A 13,423-nucleotide genomic window follows, 5' to 3' on the forward strand; every position below is an offset into this window, starting at 1 on the left:
GGCAGACTGCTTTCCAAATTGTGTTAAGGACGGTTTGTTGCAGAAAATGGTCAACTGTTAATGTGTGGCAACTAAAATGTGGGAAAAAATTATGAGCATTCACATAGTGGAATGACAGAATAATGTTGCTTCTCTTTATTCTCTGCAGGTTGGAAACCCACGTGTTGAACTCACACTTTCAGAACTTCAGGATATGGCTGCCAGGCAACAGCAGCAGATTGAAAATCAGCAGCAAATGCTGGTTGCCAAGGTAAACTGCACTTCCAGTAACAAGGGGAAGGAAAGAACAGAAAATGTGCTGTTTTCACAGAAGGCTCTAAATCCCAGTAGTACAGAAAATTTGCAAATTGAGAACAGAAATGGCATTAATCCTGTGTGTGATGACATGTTGCCTTAGTTGTAGGTCTCAGGTCTAGGGTCACCTAGTCCATCGGTGATTGAGGCTTTATGGTTATCAACAGAGGTCCACCTACTGACTTGAGCAGAGACAAAATTTCAGTGCTAGTGTTCTTAACCCTTCTGAAATAAAGTCCTGTTCAGCGTTTTGTTCAGTACAGTGATTTGCCACCACAATCATGTTATAATATCACTGTCACTTTGCTTTTAAATGGAAGAAACAATATCTACAAGGTGAAGTCTCTGTTGAGTTAGAGGACAGAAGTGAATTGAGAAGAGTTTAGTAGTTTAGTGTTGGGGTTTTTTTGTTTTTTGTTTTTAAAAAACCTCAGGAGAAAAAGGAAGCATTTCCCGTATTTGTTTAGTCCATAGGCTGTCATTCTAAAGAAGTGGCATTTATCTTGCCCCAGATCTCCTTATCTTTGCCTGTTTGTAGTTTTCTGCTAGTCATTATTTCCTCTGGGAAATTATGTAATGGGGGGTTGGGGAGCCATTTTGCTGCAGGAGGAAGCGTGTTTGAGGAACAGGAAGTACAAGTTGCAGGAAACTTCACAGATGTGTTGGAATGAATGTTTCAGCTGGAGCTTGTTTTTGTGTAGATGAGAGATTTGATTTTGTAGCTTCAGAAATGAAGGGCCTGGTATCTCTTGGAGGATACAACTGGGAGGCCCATAAAAACTTTACATTAATAGGTTCTTAAAAGATTAGTTCATGCTTAATATATGTTTAATATATTTGTTTCTAGACTGAAGAAGTATGCAGGTAAGATTTTCCTAATTTAAACACTGGCTGACTCACACTGGGGTTTTGTTTTGTTTAGAAGTAATAGGCAAGTGACTGGTAATGCTTTTCTAAAAATAAGACAGCATGATTACATGTTCTACTTGTTTTGATAGGAACAACGTTTACGTTATCTCAAGCAGCAAGAACGCCGTCAACAGCAGTCTGTGTCTGAGAGTGAAAAGCTTCAGAAACTTAAAGAACGAATGGAAACCCAGGAGACAAAGCTGAAAAAAATCCGTGCCATGAGAGGGCAGGTGGATTACAGCAAGATTATGAACGGCAATTTGTGTACGAGTGGCTTCTTCCCATTTTTTTAAGCTCTTAGGTTCTTGGCCCAGAGGTTGATTGGGGGCCAGGGCTAACAATATAGTTGAGCTACTGCTGTCGGCCAGTTGTATGGGGAAACATTAACACGAGTCATTCAGAACATGGAGTCCTCTGGAAGCCATTTTCACTATTTTGAGTGCACTTTTCCAGTTGCCATAATGAAGGGAACATGTTGCAGCCTAGTAAGCATCCTGCATTAGGCACACGAGCAGAAACATGCCGTTCTGTAGCATTTCAGAATGTCTTTTCAGCATTCTCAGACTCTCGCATTTGCTATTTATTTATTTCATAAAATTTATACACTGCTTGGTTGTAAAAAACCTCCAAGCAGTTTGCAAAAGATAAAACAGCCCTACTTAAAAAAAAAAACATACAAAAGTTGAAATGCTAAAACAGATTAATATCAGTCTGAAATCTTATTAATGTGAATTGCTTATATAATGTGCTGATTGTAAGGAACAGAAATTAATGGACCTCTCATATCTTAATGTTTCAGGGACTCTCGAATATTAACCAGGAAACCCATAGCATGAGGCATTCAATTGTGTCCCTGCAATTGGCTTGTGCTAGATCTGATCAGCAGAGCATTGCCTTCTGCTTGCTGCACCTCAAACTCCAGCAGCTGATTCGGGGGGTTGTGGACTGGGGAACATAATAATTTAAAGTCCAATTTTGGCATGACCACTTAATAGCCTTATCCAGACAGAATCAACCACAGTACTTTCCTTGGCCCCCACCAGGGGTGCCAACTCGAATAAAATATGGGGGGCAGATAAGTCCCACCCCGCATAATCGATCAAATGATGTGGTGCATGCACATTTCAATGGCAGTGCCCATCAACCTGGGGGAACATCCCCCTCAAATATTTTATTGTGGGGGCCGAAGCCCCCACGGCTCCTAGGAGTTGGTTCCTATGGCCCCCACCCCCAAATTATTTTGCTTATAAGCTTCATTCTGCAGCAGCTCAGAGAAAATATTTGAACAGCATTGCTTATGGCCTCATGCTCATTTCTCTTTCTATGTGTTTGCATTCATTCTGCATTTTAATTGCAGCCACTGAAATTGAACATATCAGTGCCATCTTCCAGGAAAAGCAACAAGAGTTACAAGCTGCAGTGTTAAAGGTGGACCAGCTTACTCAACAGCTAGAGGACCTGAGAAAAGGGAAGCCGAACGGGTTCCAGTCTTACAATGGACAGATGACAGGGCCTGCCGCTGTAGAATTAAAAAAATTATACCAAGAGCTACAGGTAAACAATCATGACATTCACTTTACATAGTGCCAATGAACAAAACTGGGGCTTTCTTCTATTTAGTGTCAGTTAAAATGCATCTCAATTAAAACATAGCAGTTACAAGGCACCAAGTAAAATTGTTTCAGGGCCATATCTAGGCTCCCAGTTGGTCATGCCTCCCCATTACCATTGTAAGCAATTGAATAAATATTTTCCTTTCATCCCTCTTCTAAGAAAGAAAAGCAGTATTACAATCGGGCATTTCAGCTGGTGTTTCATTCACATATTAAGCACTATATCTTCTTAGAAGTAAGTCTTTGTGAGTTCAGTGGGGCTTACTCCCAGCTAAATGTCTATAAGATGACTGTCAGGGAAGAGTTAGAAGTTTCCAGTTTCTCAGAGGGAGAAAGCATTCGCCAAGGGGGGAAGGAGAGCAGTGAATCTAATAGAAGAAAGCAAGAGGAACAACAGGGAGGGAATGGCTGTTCACAGGAAAGGCAAGGGTTGAGTTCTAGCTCAGATTCGGAGGAGGGGAGATACAAGCCAGCTCTAGCCACGAGGTTAGAAAATAAGCGGGAAAGCGAAGGGAAGGGCGCCTTCCCCATTTTGAGAGTGGCTGGTCATGGAGAAGCAGAGCTCAGAAGGTATCTGAAATAAGTGACTCTGAGGAATAATAGTTAAGAACTGTTTATAAGATTGTTTTGTTAATACGCAATAAAAAGTTTTATAAAAGAACAAGAAGCGTTTGTGTGGTGATCTGAAGAGGACAACGACCAGTCCTGACAATGACATCCTTTATTTGGAAATGGACAAAATCCAGCAGCACGACTTTTATACTGGAAATCATATCCTAATCAAATTCCTTATAAATTAAGGAAGGTTTTATATTACTGCTTTTCTTTTCAGTGTTCTTTATATAGTTTTGATGTTTTACTTAGGTGCTTTTAATTGATTGCACACCGTATTTATTCATTACTGAACAGGTGCTTTCTGGGAAATGAAAGTATTTCAGAAGGGGTTACAAAGAAGTATATAGATTTTAGTTTCTGCCCCTGAGCACAATCCTTAGAAATCTATCTGAAAGAAATAAATTGGACTTACAAGCAAGTAGATGTATTTAGTCTTTAGGCATGTGCTAAACTACCTAGGCTTGACTCCAAAGAACTATACAATTAATATTGTATGCCCAATAGAGCTCTGGACTTGTTTTTTCTTATAGAGCAGTTCCCCACTAAACCTCTTAAGTTTCAAAAGGCAGTTTGTTGTCTAGCATAACTATTCTGCTATTTAAATGAAAAATAATTCCAGAGGGCACACACAGGACATAGCTGTTTTTTCTACAGATTATTGAGTTTTTTTACCTTTAAAAACAACCCAAACTGAAGTAGTGATAATCACTCTGTTTATTTATAGATTCGTAACAGGCTTAATCAGGAACAGAACACCAAGCTTCAGCAGCAGAAAGAACTTCTGAATAAGCGTAACATGGAGGTTGCCATGATGGACAAGCGTATCAATGAGCTACGTGAGCGCCTATACAAGAAAAAAGTTGAGGCACGTCAAAAAGAAAACATCCCTGTAAGATAAACTATTAAAAGGGCCACATTTCAATACTTCTACAAAGCTCATCAAGCTTCATCAAGTTTCCATTTCCTCTAGCCCCATAGAAGTGAATAATGCATTACTTGTGTTTTGCCAAAATCTGCTGCGGTAATATGAGAGTATAAATTGAATGTGGGGTCATGTAGACATGAGTTGAAATTTAGTGATAAAATATTAGTTCCTGCACAGGAGTACTTTGGTGGCCAGGATAGGAATGGTAGACTCTTTATTAACTTTTTCAAAATTGAGTTTGCTGAATTACATAGGCAGTAGAAACTTAATTTCCTAATAATCTCATGAGTTCCATATTATGCAGACTTTGCAGCTCTATGGCATGGAACCAAAAGGGAGAAGGGGATATATTATATGATGCTGTTTGGTGCTTTCTGAGATGAAATGCTTTCCACATTCCCAGTAGTTGGGAAAGAGAGATAATAAAACGGAAGCGGAACCGTTATTAACGTTGTTTATGAACGTAAAAGAGAAAATGCCCCAGGGGTGAGGGAGGAGAGGAGGAAGGGCTAATGGGTTTGAAGCCCAGAGAGAAGCACACTGTAATTCTTCTATAACTCTTCCTTTTAAAAAGATTCTGCAGATATGTAGACACATGCTGATATTGATGTTAACACACCTTTTGATTTGCCATTTTTTAGTTAAACCGGATAAATGGAACATCCTCTCCTCAATCGTCGTTGAATGCTTCGGGCAGAGTTGCAGCCGTAGGGCCATACATTCAAGTTCCTAGCTCCAGCAGCTATGCTGTGCCAGTTGACCCAGTGAAACCACAGTCCCTCACTATTACTACTAGTGCAACTCACGGAAGATCAAAATCTGGTAAGCAGTTCACAAAAACAAGTACATTGTTTTGTACAGTAGAAGGTGACAAAGGAGTTGCCTTTGGGGATGATCATCAGTCCCTTCCATAAGGTGGAAGGGATTAGGACCCCCAGAGCTCACTTTCATATTGAACAAACTCGTTTGTTCAGTCATTTGACAAAAACATGAGTCGAGTTGCTTTCTGCTTTGTCCCAAAGTTACTATTAAATGCCTCTGTGGTTTGCCAGTATGATGTTGTACCATATGCAACTCCTACATTAAGTATGGCTGTGATTAAAAGTTCATATTTAATTGCAAGAAGAACAGTTCTGATGTGAGTATTGTGACAGAAGGGGAGTGTTCAGGAGAGCCTCTCATGTCCTTCCTTGCACAACTACCTTGCGGAGTAGGGCAGTAACCAACCAGTAGCAGCTGCCACCTTTGAACTCACAGCTATCCCCCCCAGGTGGGAAGAAATCTGGGGTGCTCAAGGAAGTTCTAAGAGTCCTGAGATCCTAGGAGCAGAGCCTCTTGTGTTTCCCATCCAGATCCCTCACAGTTTACCCAAGGCATAAAGTGAGCTGAAAAGTTCTCCATCTCTCCCAGAGATCAGAGCAACTTACTGATCCTTAACAACCCCAGTTCTGTTCTTATTTAGCATGAGCCCAAATGATCCGGGGTTGTGGGGGATGATTAGAATCCTTGAGCTTGGCAAACGCACCCACTCCAGATCTGCAACAGTCAAATTATATGAAGTTTTATTTCTAGTAGAAAAAGGAAAGAAGAAGGCAGTTGGACAAAACAAAATACTGAAAAAAAGGAACTCTGTGGCTCAAACCTGATCGATCCTAAACGACCTCACTTGCAACACAGTGCTCTGGCCCTAAAAGGGAATTTTCAGAGTGAGGGTATGCTAGAAACCTCACAAGGGTCAGAGGAAGCTACTTTTTGCTGGTATAAATAGTCCCTAGGGTCCCCCATCTCATTGCTAGACAGCCTGTAATTTGTGGATTCAGAGGTTTGGCAGGGATTATTTTTCTCACGTAGAAAATAGAGGGCAGGCCAGTTCTTGCTCAGGCTTAATGGAGGGCGAGAATTGCCCTGCCTCATGAAAACGGAGAGGCAAGAGAACAGACTTTTAACAGCATTTCAGGAGATGTAAAAACAGCATAACATGCATCTTCACACACATTTATGTAGATGGTTTCTGCAACTTGCAGATTCCTTTTCAGTAGGTTATCTTTGAAAACAAACAGTTGATACCTAACTAGTCAAAACAAGTCCTGCTTGCAGTTTCTGAACACAGAATGCCTCCAGATACATCATTGGCTTTAGCCTTGTACAATATTTTGGATATCTGGCTAATTGGTTTTGTTTGGTTATGAGCCCTTGTCTCTAGCAGCCAAGTACAATATATGCAGAATGCACTTTAGTCATATAAATTACATATGCACTTCTTTTAAAAAAACTGACTTTTTCTTCCCTGCAGCTTAAGTTGAAAATCGTTTTCTACCCAGATTTTGTTTGAGACACAATGTGAGGGCTCTTTCTTAATATGTTGAGTGTCATACTTTTATCTGTACATTTTCCTGTTCTCTTTTACGTTTTAATCTCTCTCTTGTCATTTATGTTGTAATTATTTTCCACATCCTATTTTTCCCCCTTTTTCTTTTATTGTGTGACTGGATCTGGTCGTCTCCAGTAGATACAGACTATGGGTGTGTGAAAAAATCTCCAGGTCCCTGGAAGATTTCTGATTTAGACATTATAGTGGATCCTATTCTGTCACCTCCCTCTCTTCAGTCTGCTGTTCACAATATCATCCATTCAGCTTCTACTCTTTCTGAGATCCTGCACTGTGAGTCTGTAGAAGATCTTTGGCAAGCTAAGAAATCCCATTTTTAATATGGTCATCTGAGCTTTGGCACACAGATGCATATTAAACAGGAATTTTTAGAACTGTGTCTATATATTGTCAATAGAAGCATGTTTGTGTGTTTCATTGTTTTCTGGGTATTTCGCAAGTGAACAAATCTAAAATGCTCTCCTTCATGTATCTAGAAAAAGCAGAATACTTAGCTAGCAAATAATTAACTATGCTGGTACCTTGAGTCAAGAAAGTTCACATAGGGTCACATTGTATATATTTTGACATAAGCAGGTACTGTTTTTTGTGTTCTCTAGTCTTGTTCTTAGGTGGTTTACTTTGTGGCTGTGGACAAGTTACTTAGGTTGTGATCCTGTACTCATGTACCTGAAAGTAAGTCCCATTGAACTCAGTGGGGCTTTTTTGAGTAAACATATATAGGCTCACAGGACGCGGGTGGCGCTGTGGTCTAAACCACTGAGCCTAGGGCTTGCTGAATCCCCGTGATGGGGTGAGCTCGGTCCTAGCTTCTGCCTACCTAGCAGTTTGAAAGCACGTCAAAGTGCAAGTAGATATATAGGTACCACTCCGACGAGAAGGTAAATGGCGTTTTCGTGCGCTGCTCTGGTTTTGCCAGAAGTGGCATAGTCATGCTGGCCACATGACCTGGAAAAACTGTCTGCAGACAAACGTCAGCTCCCTCGGCCAGTAAAGCGAGATGAGTGCTGCAACCCCAGAGTTGCGACTGGACTTAACTGTCAGGGGTCCTTTTTATACAGGCTCACATCATCAGTCTGCAATCCTAAACACACCTACTAATGAATAAATTCCATGGAACACAGTGGAACTTATTTATAAGTGCACAGATTCCACTGAAATTGAACTTCACTACCACTTAGTTTTCATCTTCTTAATGCAGGGGGGGGGGGGAAGAAGGTCACTTTAACCGCCAGTCAACTGATGGGTAGTTACAGGAACTGACACTGGTAGTTACAAAAACTGCTGATTGTCACTGGGAGCAGACCATCAAAGGGACTCTCTTTGATTTTTAGTCAGCTGTTGAATTCTGAATAGTTTAACGAGCGAGTTGGTGGGGCAGTTTTGAAACAGAAACAGAAATAAAATGAAGTGTGCATGTTCTGCTGTGGACCCCAGGGTTCCAAGAATCATACAAATAATTCTGCATGCTCAAGGTGGCTTTGGTATTGTTTTCTTGAACAGCAGACCCCCCCCCATGCCATGCAGCAAGGCATGTTTTAAACCAAAGGCAATTTCAAAAGCAGTTTGTTATTTAGCACTGGGCAGTGTGTGTGTGTGTGTGTGTGTGTGTGTGTGAGAGAGAGAGAGAGAGAGAGAGAGAGAGAGAGATATTATGGGGGATGGGGACCAGACCTCTCAGGCACACTATTTCATGAAATAGCCTCTTAGAAAAAAATAGAGCGAGTTTTGTGCCAAATGTTTATTTTCAGATTAAATGCTTTATTTCTGCTTGCTACTAACTGTACCAAGTGTTTCAAATCAGGCCTCTTATCTCTGGTTATAACTTTTATATAATACTGGGTTCTTGCTGTTCTTGAAATTATGAAAATTGAGATGCACAAATTGGAAACCTTGTTACAAAAGAAGGTTTTCACGGCATGTATGAGAAAGAGCATTTTTTTGTTCTAAGAGTAACCATTACTTTAGACAAATTTCATTACAAGTTAATTCAGGAAGTTGGCATCCTCTTCAGGTGCTGTTTTGCTTCAAAAAAAATTTAAAAAACATTTTTTAGCTTCTGGGTTTGTGTCAAAGTATTCTGATATTCAAAGTCAATTTCTCGCTTGAAGAGGATACATGAAATGCATGGATACAAACCAGTACTTCCATAGCCACCTTACTAGTTTCTGCTATCCCCATACAAAAATGGGAAAATAACACATGAGCAGCAGATCCATCTGGTTCCCAGTGCATTTGCTTGACTGCTGTGCTTATGAATATGGCATGCATTTGCTCAACTGGGGTGGGTTTTTTCATATAATCTATATCAAAATTCACATTTAGAAAGTTTCCTCTTATTTTCCAGGTGGGCATGATGTCGGGGTGTGTTGGGGAAATAATATCTTCTCTTGACTTTCTGATTCTTTGTACTACCCCAGATGATGATAATAGAAGGTCATGGACAGTGTCAGATCTTGATGTTGGCCCTGAAGGCAGCTCTTCGTGGCATTCAGGAAACAAAAAACAGCAGTTTATGAACTGTATGTTGCAAACCACAATGCATTCTCAGTGATCTTAATTCTAATCAGAAATCAAAAGGCATCTTTAGATTAAGATAACAATACATCTGTAGAATTCAGTTTGAATTGAAATGGAATGTTTAGTGTTAATGTATTTTATTATGATTTTCCCATCCTGTGGGCTCAGACCAACTTACAGAAATGCATGGGTGATATCCAGTTGTGAGAATGTTTATTGTGCGGCCTTTTCTAGAGCCAGCAGAAATCCATGAATGTATCCCTAAAATAATGAAATCTCACTAAACTCAAAACAGTACTCAGAGCTCTAAACAGGTTACCAGTCGCTTCTTTGGCCTTATGTATAAGCTTGTGATTTAATATGCTTTATTGCATATATGCTTTATCGGTCTTGGCCACCTTCGGGACCTAGTACAGATAGGCTGGGTAGAAATTTAATAATAAAATACATTAATAAACATTATTTTAGATTAAACACATTTAACTGATTGTTGGCATCTCTAATCCTACTCTGATTTTCTTAATCTGAATTATTCTGCACTATCTTCCATTCACATTTTCATATTCTCTTTATACAAATGTGTGGGCATCAGTAACCATTTAATAAACATTTTCCTTTGTTGCCAGCTAACGAGGGAACCTGGTCAGCAGTTAAGCAGAGTCCTGTTCCTGTGGTGAAGCCTCCCCAAATCTCCAATGCAGACTGGAAGGAATCAAGCATGGATGCTGGTTTAAAACAAGGAACGATATCAAGTCAGCCTTTGTCTTCTTCATTAGGAAGTACTGATAAGCTGGTGAGTTTTTATCACTTCTACCCCCATCCCCTTGCTGCATACAGTATCAAAAATTCATGGTGTTTTGCATGTTTGTGTACAACATTTCTGTATGTGCTATGGGCCTCTCTGGCAAGATTTTGTGTACTTCATCCATGAGATATGTGTTAAAAAGGGATTTGTTTTCTATACAGGATAGAAGAACAGCCTTCTCAGCTTTTCAGACACTTCTTCTGTTTTCCCCTCCACAGGGTCCTGATATAGGGAAAGTACCACCTACGATCCCTGGAGCAAGTAAGCAGTTGCCCCAGAACTATGGGACCTACCCAAGCTCCATTCCATTGGGAACAGGTTCTACCAATTCCCTTGAAAGGCGAAAAGATGGCAGCCTCCCAAGACCAGGCTCTACAGCAGCAAGCCGGCAAAGACCTGTTCCGTTACCACCAGCAAGCAGCGTTCATCAGCCAAGCTCCTCGCAACAAATACAGCAGAGAATATCTGTGCCTCCAAGCCCCACATATCAACCTTCTGGCGCCCCATTATTTCCAGGTGGCGATGGCAGGCCTGATCTCCCCTTAACTGTGGCCATCAGGCCTTTCTTAGCTGACAAAGGCTCAAGGCCCCAGTCTCCCAGGAAAGGGCCCCAAACCGTGAACTCCAGTTCCATCTATTCCATGTACCTTCAGCAAGCGACGCCACCAAAGAACTATCAACAGGCTGTATACAATACCCTGAACAAGTCCGTTAAAGCAGGTAGAATAATTTGATGTTGCATATCTCTTCTGTTTAAGAGCTGCTCGATACTTGCAGGAGTTAAATTAGGTTTGATGTAAATTAGATCTTTGCTTTTAAAAAGTGCTGTTTCTTTCAAATGGCAGAAAAGGGCTTGGGCATTCTGCTAACCCAGGATTTCTTTACAAATGACTGTACATTACAGGTTTGCAGCATTGCATCTAATTGGGAGGCAGTAGCTTTCAGAAGTGGGTTATGCTTTGCTACAAATCTAAAATTGGGGCTTGTGCTCTCCCTCTCTCTACATCGTGACTAGTCTGAGGTGCTGAACAATATTTGCTTCACTTTAAAGACAGTTGTTAAGGGGACTTATTTGAACCGGTTGGGGTGGAGCTGCAAAGCTAGATTCTCAGCATGTTTGTCACTGCTGCTTACCAAGAAGGAGAGGGGTGAGGCGTCAAAGTTAGCGCAGTGCATACACACTGGAGAGCTAATTCATTGTTCCCGCCAGTGCACCCATACTGCGCAGACCTCTCCCCTTTCCTTCTCTCTAATTGGCAGCGACATACCTGCTGGGGAAATAGTGATGTGATTCTGTCACACCTGATGAGCCACTTCTGCAACCATCTCAAGGATTACTTTAGGGGCCTGTTTTATTGAATGAGTTGTTTCCAACTAATCTCAACTCACTGAAATTAGTGAACCTGAGATAGCCCTGTTCATTAATTTCAGTGGGTCTACTCTGAGTAGGACTAACATCGACTACAACCCAATATTTACATGAGTGATTGGGGGGAGTGAAGTTAACACTAGGTTTATTAGCATTTCCAGAAGAGACAAGGAGGTATTAATATAATGCTAAAAGACATAATAATAATAATAATAATAATAATTTATTATTTGTACCCCGCCCATCTGGCTGGGTTTCCCCAGCCACTCTGAACGGCTTCCAACAAAGATAAAAAATACACTAAAATGTCACATATTAAAAACTTCCCTGAACAGGGCTGCCTTCAGATGTCTTCTGAATATCAGGTAGTTGTTTATCGCTTTGACATCTGATGGGAGGGCGTTCCACAGGGCGGGTGCCACTACCGAGAAGGCCCTCTGCCTGGTTCCCTGTAACTTGGCCTCTCGCAGTGAGGGAACCACCAGAAGGCCCTCGGAGCTGGACCTCAGTGTCCGGGCAGAACGATGGGGGTGGAGATGCTCCTTCAGATATACTGGACCCAGGCTGTTTAGGGCTTTAAAGGTCAGCACCAACACCTTGAATTGTGCTCGGAAACGTACTGGGAGCCAATGTAGGTCTTTCAAGACCAGTGTTATGTGGTCCCGGCGGCCACTCCCAGTCACCAGTCTAGCTGCCGCATTCTGGATTAATTGTATTTTCCGGGTCACCTTCAAAGGTAGCCCCAGGTAGAGTGCATTGCAGTAGTCCAAGCGGGAGATAACCAGAGCATGTACCACTCTGGCGAGACAGTCTGCAGGCAGATAGGGTCTCAGCCTACGTACCAGATGGAGCTGGTAAACAGCCGTCATGGACACAGAATTAACCTGCGCCTCCATGGACAGCTGTGAGTCCAAAATGACTCTCAGGCTGCGCACCTGGTCCTTCAGGGGCACAGTTACCCCATTCAGGACCAGGGAATCCTCCACACCTGCCCACCTCCTGTCCCCCCAAAACAGTACTTCTGTCTTGTCAGGATTCAACATCAATCTGTTAGCCGCCATACATCCTCCAACCGCCTCCAGACACTCACACAGGACCTTCACCGCCTTCACTGGTTCTGATTTAAAAGAGAGGTAGAGCTGGGTATCATCCACATACTGATGAACACCCAGCCCAAACCTCCTGATGATCTCTCCCAGTGGCTGCATGTAAATGTTGAAAAGCATGGGGGAGAGGACGGAACCCTGAGGCACCCCACAAGTGATAGCCCAGGGGTCCGAACACTCATCCCCCACCACCACTTTCTGAACACGCCCCAGGAGGAAGGAGCGGAACCACTGTATGACAGTGCCCCCAGCTCCCAGCCCCTCAAGACGGTCCAGAAGGATGTTATGGTCGATGGTATCAAACGCCGCTGAGAGATCCAGCAGAACTAGGAAACAGCTCTCACCTTTGTCCCTAGCCCGCCGGAGATCATCAACCAGTGCGACCAAGGCAGTTTCAGTCCCATGATGAGGCCTGAATCCTGACTGGAAGGGATCTAAATGGTCCGCTTCTTCCAGGCGTGCCTGGAGTTGTTCAGCAACCACTCGCTCAATCACCTTGCCCAAGAATGGAAGATTTGAGACTGGGCGATAATTGGCCATCGTGGCCGCATCTAAGGATGGTTTTTTAAGAAGCGGTTTAATAACTGCCTCTTTCAGTGGGTCTGGGAAGGCTCCCTCACGGAGGGAAGCATTCACCACCCCATGAAGCCCATCGCCCAGTCCTTCCCGGCTAGCTTTTATAAGCCAGGATGGGCAAGGATCCAGGAGACAGGTGGTTGGCTTCACTCGTCCAAGCAGCCTGTCCACATCCTCGGAGGTAACAGATTGGAATTGATCCCACGCAACTTGACTAGACAGGACTCTAGCACTCTCCCGCCCTGGCCCTGCTCCCACGGTGGAGTCTACTTCTTCACGAATCTGAGCGATTTTATCTGCAA

At 42.4% G+C, this 13,423-nt stretch overlaps 1 protein-coding gene across 9 annotated transcripts in view; it reads left to right on the forward strand.

Moving 5' to 3' along the window:
• PPP1R13B (protein phosphatase 1 regulatory subunit 13B) overlaps positions 1-13,423 on the forward strand; it is a 66,828-nt gene that overhangs the window by 45,270 nt on the left and 8,135 nt on the right. For 7 of the 9 annotated variants that reach the window (XM_081010735.1, XM_081010734.1, XM_081010732.1 and 4 more), the window contains 8 exons: positions 149-250; positions 1,293-1,467; positions 2,561-2,757; positions 4,156-4,320; positions 4,998-5,178; positions 6,863-7,018; positions 9,892-10,058; positions 10,289-10,790. In XM_081010735.1, the coding sequence (XP_080866861.1) occupies positions 149-250; positions 1,293-1,467; positions 2,561-2,757; positions 4,156-4,320; positions 4,998-5,178; positions 6,863-7,018; positions 9,892-10,058; positions 10,289-10,790 (1,645 nt within the window). The remainder of the gene's footprint in view (positions 1-148; positions 251-1,292; positions 1,468-2,560; positions 2,758-4,155; positions 4,321-4,997; positions 5,179-6,862; positions 7,019-9,891; positions 10,059-10,288; positions 10,791-13,423) is intronic. The other 2 variants (XM_081010731.1, XM_081010737.1) reach the window with 2 other exon arrangements.

The sequence above is a fragment of the Podarcis pityusensis genome (genome assembly GCF_964106645.2).
Source record: "Podarcis pityusensis genome assembly, chromosome: 1".
Taxonomy (NCBI): domain Eukaryota; kingdom Metazoa; phylum Chordata; class Lepidosauria; order Squamata; family Lacertidae; genus Podarcis; species Podarcis pityusensis.